The sequence below is a fragment of the Sapajus apella genome, unplaced genomic scaffold (genome assembly GCF_009761245.1).
Source record: "Sapajus apella isolate SASKATOON/1434 unplaced genomic scaffold, GSC_monkey_1.0 scaffold6, whole genome shotgun sequence".
Classification (NCBI taxonomy): Eukaryota; Metazoa; Chordata; class Mammalia; order Primates; family Cebidae; genus Sapajus; species Sapajus apella.
Genome location: NW_022436946.1, coordinates 10,992,247 through 11,006,129, shown reverse-complemented (window position 1 = coordinate 11,006,129; position 13,883 = coordinate 10,992,247). Strand labels below are relative to the sequence as shown.

The 13,883-nt window shown below is 42.8% G+C and overlaps 1 protein-coding gene across 1 annotated transcript in view; it reads left to right on the top strand.

Moving 5' to 3' along the window:
• Positions 1–13,222: 13,222 nt before the first annotated feature.
• HECA (hdc homolog, cell cycle regulator) overlaps positions 13,223–13,883 on the top strand; it is a 44,036-nt gene continuing 43,375 nt past the window's right edge. The window contains exon 1 of the mRNA XM_032274612.1: positions 13,223–13,800. Within this exon, the coding sequence (XP_032130503.1) occupies positions 13,530–13,800 (271 nt within the window). The 5' untranslated portion in view covers positions 13,223–13,529. The remainder of the gene's footprint in view (positions 13,801–13,883) is intronic.

The following is a 13,883-nucleotide window of genomic DNA, read 5'->3' as shown; positions in this document are numbered from 1 at the left end:
CAGTCAGAATGGCTATTATTAAAAAGTAAAGGCAGGATGTGGTGGCTCATGCATTCTAGCATATTGGGAGGCCAAGGCAGGTAGATCACTTGAGGCCAGGAGTTTAAGACCAGCCTGGAAAATATGGTGAAACCCCATTCCCTACCAAAATACAAAAAATTAGTTGGGTGTGTTGGCATAGGACAACACCCAATTGCCTGTAATCTTAGCTGCTCAGGAGGCTGAAGCATGAGAATTGCTTGAACCCACGAGGCAGAGATTGCAGAGAGCTGAGATTGTACGAGTGCATTCCAGCCTGGGAGACAGAGTGAGACTCTGTCTTAAAAACAAAAATAAAGGTAAAAATATAACAGATGTTGGCAAGGATGTGGGGTAAAAGGAATACTTATACACTGTTGGTGGGAATGTAAATTAGTACAACCTTTATAGAAAACAGTATGAAGATGTCTCAAGGAACTAAAAATAGCATTACCATTAGATCCAGTAATCCCACTGGGTATCTACCCAGTGAAAAGGAAATCATTATATCAAAAAGACACCTGCACTAATATGTTTATCACAACACTGTTTACAATAGCAAAGATATGGAATCAACCTAAAGTCCATTGATGGATGATAAAGAAAGGATTATATATATTTATATATACTACTCAGCCATAACAAAGAATGAAATCATCTTTTGCAGCAAGATGGCTGGAACTAGAGGAAATTATCTTAAGTGAAATAACTCAGAAACAGAAAATCAAATGCCACACATTCTCAACTATAAGTGAGAGCTAAATAATGTGTGCACATGAGCATAGAGTGTGGAATGATAGACATTGGAAACTCAGAAGGCTGGCAAGGTGGGAAAGGCACAAGTGATGAGAAATTACTTAATGGGTAAAATGTACATTATTTAGGTAATAGAATAATAAACAATAAAAACCCAGACTTCATCATTACTAAATATATTCATGTAATACAATTGCATTGTACACCTTACATTTAAACACCAAAAAAAAGAGGTCAAAAGAAAGAAAAGAAAAAAAAAGCCCCACAACATTTACCATAAGGATAGTGTTGAAAATGTTCTTCAGTATATCACATAGTATTTGCCTTTGGGCTGGATGCAGTGGCTTCTGCCTGTAATCCAAGCACTCTGGGAGGTCGAGTTGGGCAGATCACCTGAGGTCAGGAGTTAGAGACCAGCCTGGCCAAGATGGTAAAATCCCAAACCTACTAAAAATGCAAAAAAAAAATAGCTGGGTGTGGTGGCATGTGTTTATAGTTCCAGATATTTGGGAGGCTGTGGCACAAGAATTGTTTCAATTCAGGGAGGCGGAGGTTGCAGCGGGCCCAGATCCTGCCACTGCACTTCAGCCTGAGCAACAGAGTGAGGCTCTGTCTCGAACAAACAAACAAACAAAACAAAACAAAGCAAAAAAAGAGAGTATTTGCCCTTGAATGATCGTTGAGGGTTTTGTTTGTTTGTTTGGCCTTATGTCAGGAATAGGTATGCTATTCCTGAGCCATTGGTCTGCTTTTTCTGGTGGAACTGAAACCATCCCAATTGTCCCATGGAACTGATATTTATGGTTTCTTTGAATAAACATAAAAATTAACCTCCCTTAAAACTTGAGAAAGTTAACATTTGTCTTATCTGAATTCCTTTCTCAGGAAACTAACCATGAGGGCTCTCAGATAGTATCAAGGAACTGAAACTTATCAGATCACCACATCTGAACAATGAGACACAGGACCCTTCAGCCATCATCATTGGCCTAACTGACCACCTGCTTCCTGTGAACCAACTCCCTTTCCTTATCCCTTCCTAATTCCTGTTTTTCCACACCTGGTTAAAATTCTTCCCTGCTGTATAAACCCTTAGTTTTAGTCAGTCAGGGAGATGGATTTAAGACTTATTTCCTATCTTCTTGGCCATAGCACCTAATTAAGGCCTTCTTCCCTGACAATATTCATTGCCTCAGTGATTGGGTTTCTGTGTGGCAAGCAGCAAGACTTAGACTAAAACCCCCGTGTATTGGTAACAGAACCTGTGGATTTTCTCTCCCTTGACAGAGATTGCCAAGCTTACAGCCAAATTCCTGGTGGATCCTTAGCAAATACATGCATATCTTCATTGCATTTATTCTGTGTATTACTCTGCCTCTAGTTGTATCTGTATCTTTCTCTCACCAGGCTATGAGCTCCTTGAGAGTGTACTGGGATTGTTTCTCTATCACTTTGCATTTGGATGTGGCACAGACTTCACTGTACGCTCAGTAAATATTTTTGAAAGTAAACTAAATGAAGTTGTCATTGGAAAATAAGAAGGAATCATCTGGTAATTTGAACAATGCCAGTTTTCTCTTTCATAGGAGACAAAAGAAAAAGACTGAGAATCCAATTGTCACCTACAAACAAGAAGGTAGAAGATATTTCTTACTTAAGTCGAGGATGAATAAATGAATTCAGTAAAAAGTTCCTTGTTTTTTAACCTGTTGATGTTGTGATCATGACAATTTTGTGGCTTATAAACCAAGGAAAATGAAAGATGCTTGTTATCCATCTATCACAGAGCTTTGCACATAGTTGGTATTGGATAAATACATGTTGTACCCAGTTTCTCTGAATACTAGTTTGGAAAACAGGGTCACTTAGAATGCTTGACAGGAAATATCTGGTACTTCTTTTTTCTGAGATTGAAACCTAAAAACATCTCAGGAAACCATTGGCTCAGGATTGTTAATCCAGAGTCACACACAAGACATCTAGCTCACTGGGCAATGTTTTTTAATGACAAAATGCCCCATTTCACCTAGAACTTTCAAGTCTTGATTTATAGTAGATTAATTTTGTCCTTTAAAAGAAAACAAACCAATATAGCAAATATTGGGTTATTTTTTCCACTTACAGGCTTTACTAGAATAAAAAATGCTAGCAATTTATTTGTGGGTACTGAAACTTATGGTAATCTTTTTTTTTCTTTTTCTTTTTTTTTTGAGATGGAGTCTTGCTCTGTCACCCAGGATGGAGTGCAACGGTGGGATCTTGGCTCACTGCAACTTCCACCACCCGGGCTCAAGTGATTCTCCTGCCTCAGCCTCCCAAGTAGCTGGGATTACAGGTGCCTGCCACCACACCCAGCTAATTTTTGTATTTTCAGTAAAGACAGTGTTTCATCAGGTTGGCCAGGCTGGTCTTGAACTCCTGACGTCAGGTGATCCACCAGCCTCGGCCTCCTGAAGTGCTGGGATTACAGGCCCGTGAGCCACTGCACCAGGCCCAGCTTTTCTTAAGATCAAATTTTTGTCTTTAAGTCCTATGATTTTTTTTCCCTTTAAAATGTCTCCGATATGCATCCTTTTCTTTGGTTCTCCTTTTAACTCCCTAACCCCAAATTCTCATCATCTCATCCCAACAATGATATAATAGATATGCAGCTGGCTTCCATGTCACCGCTTTTTATCAAATCAATCCTGAATGTTACTATCAGAATATTCTTCCAAAACGATGTTTTCATCATATCATTCTTACCTAGTAACTTACAATAACTTCTTAGAGCTGGACAAATCAACTTCAAACTTGGGCAAAGCCCTGCTTCTCGCAATCTCCTCCCATCCTGGCTCCCAGCTTTGTACACCAGAGTGCGCTCTGTTGCAATCTTAACATCCTGAACGGGTCCTTGATACGAACTGTCCCTTTAAGGTATCTGTATCTGCATGCAACAGGAAGTGGGTTGTGGTTTGTTCTGGGATGAGACTACAGTTGTATGTCAAAAAGGGTTTATCCCTGACCTAGAACTAGTATTGCTTTTAGAAAAAAAAATCTTGTTTACAGCTGAAAAGGAGACAGTTAAATAGCACTTACAGTTAAAAGGAAGAAAGACAAACAGCAATAGGCAAAGAATATAAAATTTAAATGCTCCTGGTAATAACAACTACTACTGAGAGCTTACAATGTACTAGGCACTACACATACACTATCAGTCTTAACTCTGAAATAGATACCATTATCCCCATTTCACAAATATCTTGCCCAAGATCACACAGCTAGCAAGCCAGAACTGCAACCCAGGAAGTCTGGCTCCATACACAGGCCCCTAACCAAAAAAACTATAATAACTCTTCATTGGATCTAAAGCTGGCATCTACCCTGAAACCCGAGAAGTGCCTGCTGTAGGAAATAATCAATGTTTTCTGCTTCTATGCTAGAAGGAATTTCCCCTATCTTGAAGGGAAGGTTTTTTTGTTTTGTTTTGTTTTGGTTTTTTACTTAACAAAAGCACACTATAGTGTGGGTCCAAACAAGACCATGTACTCTTATCACCGTTGCTTCCACTTTTGAGCAGCTCCTTTAGTTATTGCTCAGGTGTTTCATTTTCCAAAGAAACCCCACAGATTAGCGAGGACAATGTTTTAACCCAAACCAGACCATTCAACACAATATTACAAATTGGAGAGTGTGGTAGGATGGGTTCAGAGTAGAGTTCATGCTGTGATCCTCTGTGGGAGACTCTTGACTAAACCCAACTTGGCAACCTTAATGGTGCAAAAAAAATGGCCCAAGCCAGGAAGACTGCAGAATCAATATCTTGGCATTTAAAATAGAATCTTCTAGTAGAAATGTTAACACAACATACAAGTAGAGAACTATGACTAGGTGATCAACAGCATATAGGAAATGGCCATACCTAGAATTTCAGGTATAAGATCTTGTACATGGGATGTCGCCTCCATTGCCTATTTAATATAACAATTTATTCATTTCCCATGGGCTCTCAAGAGCTAGTTGTGCACATCTATTCTCAACCTTGAGTTCAGTGGCTTGTGTTGATAACCTAAAATTGGCCACAGTAGGAGCATTTATACCATGGGCAACTGGAAATGCTACAAATCAGGGTTCCCTTCCACCTCCCTTCCCAGCCAGTTTAGCAACAGCACAGCGCTAAAACTACCCCAAGAGTTACTTAAAACAGCAACTATTTATTATTTCTCACAATTCTGTGGGTTGACTAGGCTCATCCGGGCAATCTGTTCCATGTGGTAAAGCCATGGTGACTCATACAGCTATATTCAGCTAAGATAGGATTTCTCAAGCTTGGCACTAGATTTGGGGCTGGATAATTGTCTGTTGTGTCCTGTGCATTGTAGGCTGTTTAGAAGCATCTCTGGCCTCAACATACGAGATGCTAGAAGTCACAGCCAAAAATATCTCTGGACATTGCTAAATGTCCCTGAAGGCAAAATTGCCAGGGATTGAGAACCACTGAGCTAAGAGCTTGGCCGTGGTTGGAACATGAATATACCTTCTTATCTTCCATGTGTCCATGATCTTTATTAAAGAAAAATGTTATTCATGACACTAGCTAGAGATGGTAGGCAAACTTTTTTCAGGCGAACTACTACCGTGGAGTTTTATATTAGGAGAGAGAGATTGGCTCAACTCCAAATATAAGGAAAAGTGGGGATTTGTAGCCAAGGAGCAGGGATGGGAGTTCGTGGATGGAAAATTACTAAGAGGAAACATCAAGGTTAGGGGGACTGTGGCCAAATACTTGAGAGGATTCTTGCTGAAGGCAGGCCAGGCTGACCTCATACCAAAAGTTGGGAATTTTTATGAAATTGGCCCAGCAAGGTTCTTGCTAAAATGGAACTAAGCAGGCCAAGGACAAAGCAAGGTTGGGGCCTAGTCAAAAAGAGGAATCAGAGGGGCCTGACTCAAGTTTGGCCAACAAGAGAGTCTCTGTCACTTTCTTCATGTGGCCTCTCATCATTCCATAGTCTGGCTCAAGTTTCTTTGCAGCATGGTGGCTGGCTTTTGGGAGAGCAAAAGCATTTTTAGGGTCCAAACTAGAGCAGTTGCACTTTTGCTGCATTTCTAATTGGTCAAAGCAAGTCACAAGGCCAGGTTAGATTTAAAGGGAAGGCAAATAGACTCCACCTTTTGAAGAGAGAGGTAGCAAATCTGTGTTCATCTTTAATACATACAGTACCATGTTTGCATTTAAGGACTTAGAACAAATATTCTGCAGGAGTAAAGGAAATCTTAGGACATAATTCTATTCAAGATTGACTGAAATTAACTCCAGAACCAGACACAGCAGTCCTTATTACTGGACTAAAGGCGAAACTGGAATCAGTGATGGTAAATTTTTGATCCATATAAGAATTATAGCATAATTGAAATTTCTTAAAATGGAAGCATTGTCATGAATGTTTAACTGTTTACATGATTTAGAATTAGCACTTAATGTATTATATCTTCTGACAGTTTCAGTTTTATGGTTTTGAAGATATTTCCCAAGAAATTTTCCAAAGAACTGGTTGTTTACTAAAGGGATCCAAGATCTGTCTCTTCACCATTGTATCAATACTCACCTGATTGCTAGTGTCAGAAGTAAATTTTTTTCTTTTCTTTTCTTTTTTTTTTTTTTGAGATGGAGTCTCACTCTGTTACCCAGGTTGGAGTGCAGTGGTGCCATCTGGGCTGACTGCAACCTCTGCCCCTCAGGTTCAAGAGATTCTCCTTCCTCAGCCTCCCAAGTAGCTGGGATTACAGGCGTGCACCACCATGCCCAGCTAATTCTTATATTTTTGGTAGAGATCGGGATTCACCATGTTGGTCAGGCTGGTCTCAAACTCCTAACCTCAAGTGATCCACCTGCCTCAGCCTCCCAAAGTGCTGGGATTATAGCTGTGAGCCACCGCACCCAGCTAGAAGTAGATTTTTTAGTCGTTGTTCCAACACATTATTTCCCCAAAAAAATATTCAGCAGGACTCTACTTCCACAGAATGTTAATGGGCATTACATGTAAAAGGATTTATAGGTTATATAAACTTGGGAAATTCTAAGTTGAGAGTAAACAGATTTCTTTACTGCTGGACTTGTTAGGATCTTTACTATGCTAATATATATTGTGACTCATACAATATACAGTGTTTCCTAGACTTATTTTACCACAGAAATAGAGGCATGTCTTATATAACTAGTGTTCCTCAGAATATTCTTGGTAGAAATCATTCCAAGTAGAAATAAAGGAGGAAGCAGAATCTTGAGAGAAAATTCTAGCCAAGATCAATCAAAATTAACTCCAGAAACCAGCCAAGCAGTAGCCTTAGCACTTAGAAGAAAATAGGTGTCCTTGAAGCAGATCCTCAGATCTAACAATGTACTAACTACACTTATTGTGTTTGTTCTAAAAGTCAATAGTTCTTTAACTACAGAGGCCTGGAACACTTAAGAATCTTTTGCAAAAGTTATTGTAAATTCACGAAATCTTATCATCCAAGATCATTAAAGATTCATGAGTTGAAACAGCAGTGTGAAAAGGAAGAACTGGAATAAGTTTTTACCTTTTTCCATGCTTTGGTCTTATAAACTAAACTTGAAGCCCTTGAAAAGGAGAACTTAGAGTGCAAGCAGTATATTAACATAGTTGTGGTAGGCAGCTTCTAAGCCGGGTTTTAATGATCCCCACCCCTTCGTGTTCATGCCCTTGCGTAATCTCTTCCACCTGAGCTTGGGCTAAACCTGGTGACTTGCTTCCAAGAAAGAGTACAGCAAAAATGATGGATGTTACTTGTGAGATTAGATTACAAAAAAGATTGGCATCTATCTTGTTTACTCTCTCATGCTGCCTGGCTTGCTACTTTGGATGAAGCCAGCTGCTCTGTTGTAAGCTGCCCCAGGCTGAGGCTCCTGTGGTAAAGAACTGAGGGGAGGTCTAGGGCCAGCAGCCCACAAGGAATTGAATCCTGTTCACAACCCTAGGAGTGAGTTTGTAAATGAATCCTCCCCCGGTTGGCTGACTGTAACCTTGTGAGGACTCAGCTAAGCCATACCTAGATTACTGATTCACAGAAACTGTGAGATAATAAATGTTTGTTGTTTTAAGCTGTTAAATTGTGGGGTCATTTGTTATGCAGCAATAGATAACTTGCTCCTATTGAGAGGCATTTAGAAAGGGCCAGTGCTGTATAATCTAAGCCAAATCCTGCAGACAGCCTACAGAAGCACTGTGGTTAAGTCATGCTTTAGAATGGCAGAATAGAAAAGTACCGAATTTAATTGGGAAGAAACATAGGGGATATTGATAAAAACTAGGTGACAAAAATCTTTGAGTTTTCAGTGCTACTCCAGAGGAGATATCAGAAATACAAGGTGTAGAAATTGATAATTCTATAGCCACTACAATTGCTGATAAAGGTATTGCTATTATATGGCTCCTCATTATGCAAATCTAGATCAAATTGAGTCATCCCCTTTTGGTTTAAATATTATGCTATATAATAACATAGAAATGTGGTTTTAGAAGAATCTTTTTCTTCTTGAGGTCTGGCTGGAATTATTCCTTTTAGGTGTTCCTCTCCATTATCTTTTATTGAATGAATATGTATTAAACACTTACTATATGGCAGGTCCTGTTTTAGATATAGAAGATAAACAGAGAAATCCTCACCCTCTTGAAACTTACATCCTAGTGTGGAAGGACAGACAATAAACAAAGTTAATAAACATAAAAATAAATCTCTTAGGCTGAATGCCGTGCCTCACACCTGTAATCCTTTGGATTACACTTTGGGAGGCTGCAGTGGGTGGATCATGAAGTCAGGAGTTCGAGGTCAGCCTGGCCAATATGGTGAAACCCTGTCTCTACTAGAAATACAAAAATTACCTGGGCATGGTGGTAGGTGCCTGCAATCCCAGCTACTTGGGAGGCTGAGGCAGGAGATTCACTTGAACCCAGGAGTTAGAGGTTGCAGTGAGCCAAGATGGCGCCAGTGCACTCCAGCCTGGGGGACCGAATGAGATTCCGTCTCAAAAATAAATAAATAAATAAATAAATAAATCTCTTGAAGGAAACATCCTTTTGGGATTACTGGGGTCTAAGACGGTGTTGATGCTGAACTAGGACAATAGTATCAGCAAGGAAAGCACAGAGGTTGGAGTAAGCAGCAAGTTCAGGGGTCACTGAGAACAAAATTCTGACTTTTTAATAACTGCTTTTCTAGATCATGAAAATAATGCAAAAGTCACAACTAAAGGATAGAAAAGAGATTTTAAGGGGAAATATTTGAAAAAGCTATTAATATGGTAATCAGGAACAGCCTAAAGGGAGAGTCTATGGAATTTATTAATCAATATTATTATTTGCTTTAATATTCCATTTTTTCAAAGTTTTTATAATCACAATTGTCATTATTCCTCAAAGAAAGCCTGTGGCCATAGAATAAGCTATTTCCATAGGAAAAAAACTGATGCATAAAGACAATACATTGCTCCAGGTATATTTATTTGAAATGACTTTTTAGCAGATCAGGCATTAGTACCTTTCAGCTTATGTTTCAATTGTGGACTTATTCTTGTGTGCATTACTGTATTATCTGCAGAATTCCTTCTGAGTTCCTATATGATTCTTTGGATCAAGGTGTATTTTGATATTTGGCTTCTTACCTATGTTCTATGTCTTCAAGTATCCTTAACACATATATTTTGTACTTTAAACCTGACCCAAACTTAGCTGACCCCAGGAGCTCAGAAGACAGGCACAATATGTCAAATGAACAAAACTAGGGCACTGAAACAATGACTGCTTATTCCAGTTTCAGCCCTGAAGATTAGCCCACCCCTTTCTCAAAGGTGTAAACTGTTTGCTTTTGATGCCCTTGATATGTTGCTGTGTTTTATTTTGTTTTTGCAGAGAAGTGAGCGATAGGGTGGGTGAGGTTTGGGGGAAGGAAACCTAGGATAGAGGTATAATTTTTTTGAAGTTTATTTCAGGGCATGAGTTAATCAGGGAAATTGAAGAATGAGAAGGCAAGTGTAGATGTACAGAACAGAGTGACTTCTTCAGTTCTTTGGTGTTCTTTATATTTCTGGAAGCTTCTGAGGGGAAGTTTCCATCGTACCATCTGCCACCTTTTGTCTTTTGGTATGCTCTCTCTGTCTCTCACCTTCAGAAATGGTGGGAAGAGGTAGGACAGCAGGATTCCTGAGAAATTCCACACCTTACAAAGCACATAGGAAGTGAAGTCCTTTAACGTCACCTAAATTTTATTCCTAACAACTTAATTTTAGTATATTGTCTTTGTAGCAATAAAATCGGAACTATTGACTCTGCATCAAATTTGACTAAAGCTAAAAATAGATTAGCGAGGTTGAGCATGGAAGAAGTGGCAAGCTTCTCCTTCCTCCTTTTCACTTTGTTTCAGTTTGAATAGAAGGAGGTGGCTCACACAATTAACCAGAACAGCAAGTGGCTGGATGTCTGGGTGCTTTGAGTCAATTAGGATACTTTTGTGGAAAGTTTCCAATTCTTAAGTCTCAGTTATGTAGAGGTGGGAGGCAGCTGGTGTGAATGTCTGTCTGCAGGGTACATGCGTACTAACTCTGATCCAACATGGCATGACAACAATGTGCTTATTCAAGAAAATAATTATCTCAATTTTCTTGTACTCTAACCTAAAATGTCATCGTCACAACTTAGAAAACAACAACAACAACAAACAGAAAAAAAAAAAAACGCCAAAACTAACATCGTCAACATATTTTGAGACCTCTAGTGGTATCAATAATGAAATTAAGCTAAGTCTGAATGGGCAACAGTAACTCATTATCTTCCTCCACAACTCCACTGTCCTCCCTCGGAAGTCTCCCTTTAATGAACTACCATCATCATTTCCTCTGATTTTCAGAATTTCTTGACTTCACTCTTTCATCCCCCATTTTTGGTGTCCAAGTGGCCACCAAAGCAATGTCCCAGTGCCTAAACTGCTGTGGTGAGGAAGGTGCTGGGAGCATATGGGGACAAGTCTAGTTTTGGGTTGTCAGAGATTTCCTAGAGAATTGATGATTTAGCTGAGATTTTAAGGTTCAGAAAAATGTAGCCAGAAGAAGAGTGCTTTAGGTATCTTCCATGCAACAAATTTTTATTGAATACTTACTGTGGGTCAAGTTTTATATTAGACTCTGCAGCATTGGAAAACCAGGCACAATCCCTGCTCTCCTAGCACTTAGAGGATTTCAAGATAGGGGGAGAAATAGACATGAAAATATAAGCACAAAATATCTATCCATCAATAGGGCCTTCTAAATGCTCACTATCCTCTAATATATATTAGGCAATTAAAAGTTTCATCATTTTTTTTCTACTAAACAGTCCAACCAGCAATTTCCCTGAGTATCCAGGGCTCCTGCTTGCTGTTCCAGGCTCTTTTATGCACTCTGCTACAGTTGCCCAGAGCTCCCAGTCAGAATTCCCTCTCCATTACCTGAATGTGGAGAGGGTACTGTGTCTTGTACTTTCGTGTCTGTATCTCTATAGTTCACAATGCGGCAGGAGAAGAGGGTCTGGAGGCAGGGAACCTAAGGCCCTTTCGCCCCCGACTTCCTACAACTACATTGAAAGGAAAACCCTAATTTTCCACGCCTAAGTAACAAAAGGGCCAGAATATACTCCCTTTGCAAACCCTCACCTTCTTGCAACCAATCAGATGTTTGCACAGAAGTGTAACCTTTGTAACTCCACTTCAGCCTCTAATTGGTTGCTTTCCGCAACCAATCAGACCAATTGTGGGCAACCACTTCATTTACTTGAGGTGAGCCTGAAGTGGCCAGTGGGAAACCTCCAGCGGGTATTTGGACCTGAGAAGATTCTGTATCCGGGCCCTTGAGACACTGCTGGGGCCGCTTCCACACTGTGGAGTGTACTTTCATTCTCAGCAAATCCCTGCTTTCTTCTTTCCTTGCTTTGCTGGGGGTTTCGTCCAGCTGTTTGTTCAAAACGCCAAGAACCGGACAACTTGCTGTCAAAACTCTCAAATGGTAACGACACCACCATGACAGAGCCTTTACTGAAGAGCTGAATTAAAGATTACACTATAAAAGAGGACACTGCAAAACTGTCAGCTAAACTAGTCTTTCCTCCACAGTTCGTGAGGAAAGAACCTAATTTATACATTCAACAAATTCATGCTAGTTGTTCTCTGACGTGCCCAAGGCAGATAAAATCTATCTATGGAGGTTTCATTTGAGTGAGAGGGAGATATACAAGAAATAAGTAAACATGTACATTGCCAACATAATTAGAGATGGAGGAGATACATAACAGGGTGGAACTTCTGACAGGTCTCCTGGCATGGTCTCCGTGGAAGTGATGCATCTGAGCTGAGACCTGAGGGAAGGGAAGGAGTTGGCCAAAAAGGGAGAACAGAATTGCAAAAAGAGATCAAGTGGAGATCTTCCCAGGGGTCCACTGCCCTCAGATCATTGCCTGTCTTCACAGGTGTCACCTCATCACCTCCTGCTCATAACGTGGCCACCTATCTTTCAGGACCACTCACTCCTACCCACAGGAAGGGGTTCCCCACAAGCAGGGACTGCTTCATAGTCCAGGCATCTAGTTACATCCTTGGATGGTGGGTCTTGTTTGAATGAACTGTTTTCACGACCAGACTGTGAAGGCTTCACATCTTCACATTCAGGGCCCTGCTGTTCATCCCCATTGTCTGGGAACTCCACCCTGTTATTTTTGTTTGTTTTTTAGACAGAGTTTTGCTCTTATTGCCCAGGCTGGAGTGCAATGGCGTGATCTCGGCTCACCACAACCTCTGCCTCCCAGGTTCAAGCGATACTCCTGCCTCAGCCTCCCGAGTAGCTGGGATTACAGGCATGTGCCACCATGCCCGGCTAATTTTGTATTTTTGGTAGAGACGGGGTTTCTCCATGTTGGTCAAGCTGGTCTCGAACTCCCGATCTCAGGTGATCCGGCCACCTCAGCCTCCCAAAGTGCTGGGATTACAAGCGTGGGCCACCGCGCCCGGCTCACCCTGTTTCTTTAATTACTGATACTGAATGGCATAACCTTTGAATGGGTTATTAATCCAAAATCCTTTGTTTTCCATTCTTGCTCTAGTCACACAGCTTATTTTTCCAGACCATACGGTTCTAAGCCTCAATTACATTAAGGTCAGGAGGCCACGGAAGAACTCCACATGCCACCGCACTGGCGCGAGGAGCAAGTCAAGAAGGGCTGCCACAAACGCCGAACCCCGGGGAGCCCAGGAGGCCCGGGGTGGGGACGCCTGGATGACGTCACTCGAGGTGGGCCGGCCCCGCGCATGGCGTGACGTCACACGGGCGGTGCCGCCCGCCGTGAAGTCACCTGGTGGGCGCGGCCAGGCTGAATCCCCAGTGTCGTCACGAGACGGGGTGGGCCCAGAGCGTGTCAGCGCAGCCGAATCAAAACAAGCCGGAGACCCGCCTTTTCTCTCCGGCTCGGGAGCGTCTAGCTCGTGCCCCGGGCCCGCGGCGCCCGCGCTGCTGCGAGCCTCGGGTGGCCGCGCGCCGGCTCCAGGAAGCCGGAGAGGGCGCGGCGGCCCGCATGGCGCGGCACGGGCCGCGCGGCTAGACGGGCGCTGAGGGACCGCAGGCTTGCGCCCTCCGTTCTTTCCCGGAGCGGGCTCCGCGCAGGGCCGGGAGCGGCCGCGCCGCTGGGAGCCGCCTTCACTGACGCCGGGCACCTACCTGGACGCCCGCGAGCGAGATGCCCAACCCCAAAAACAGCAAAGGGGGCCGCAAAAACAAACGCGCCAACAGCAGCGGCGACGAGCAGGAAAATGGAGCCGGGGCCCTGGCAGCGGCGGGTGCGGCAGGAGCAGCGGCCGGGGGGGCCCTGGCGGCGGCGGCAGGCTGCGGGGCGGCGGCGGCAGGCGCGCCGGGCACCGGGGGCGCGGCGGGCGCCGGAGGCGCGGGGACTGGCGCCGCGAACGCCGCGGCCGCCGCGGGGGCTGCAGCAGCGGGCGATGCCAAGAACGGTAAGAAGGGGCTGGCGGGGCGAGCGCCAACTTCCTCCCCGACGGGGATGGCGCGGTGGCGGGGCCGTGGGTGGCGTGGGTGG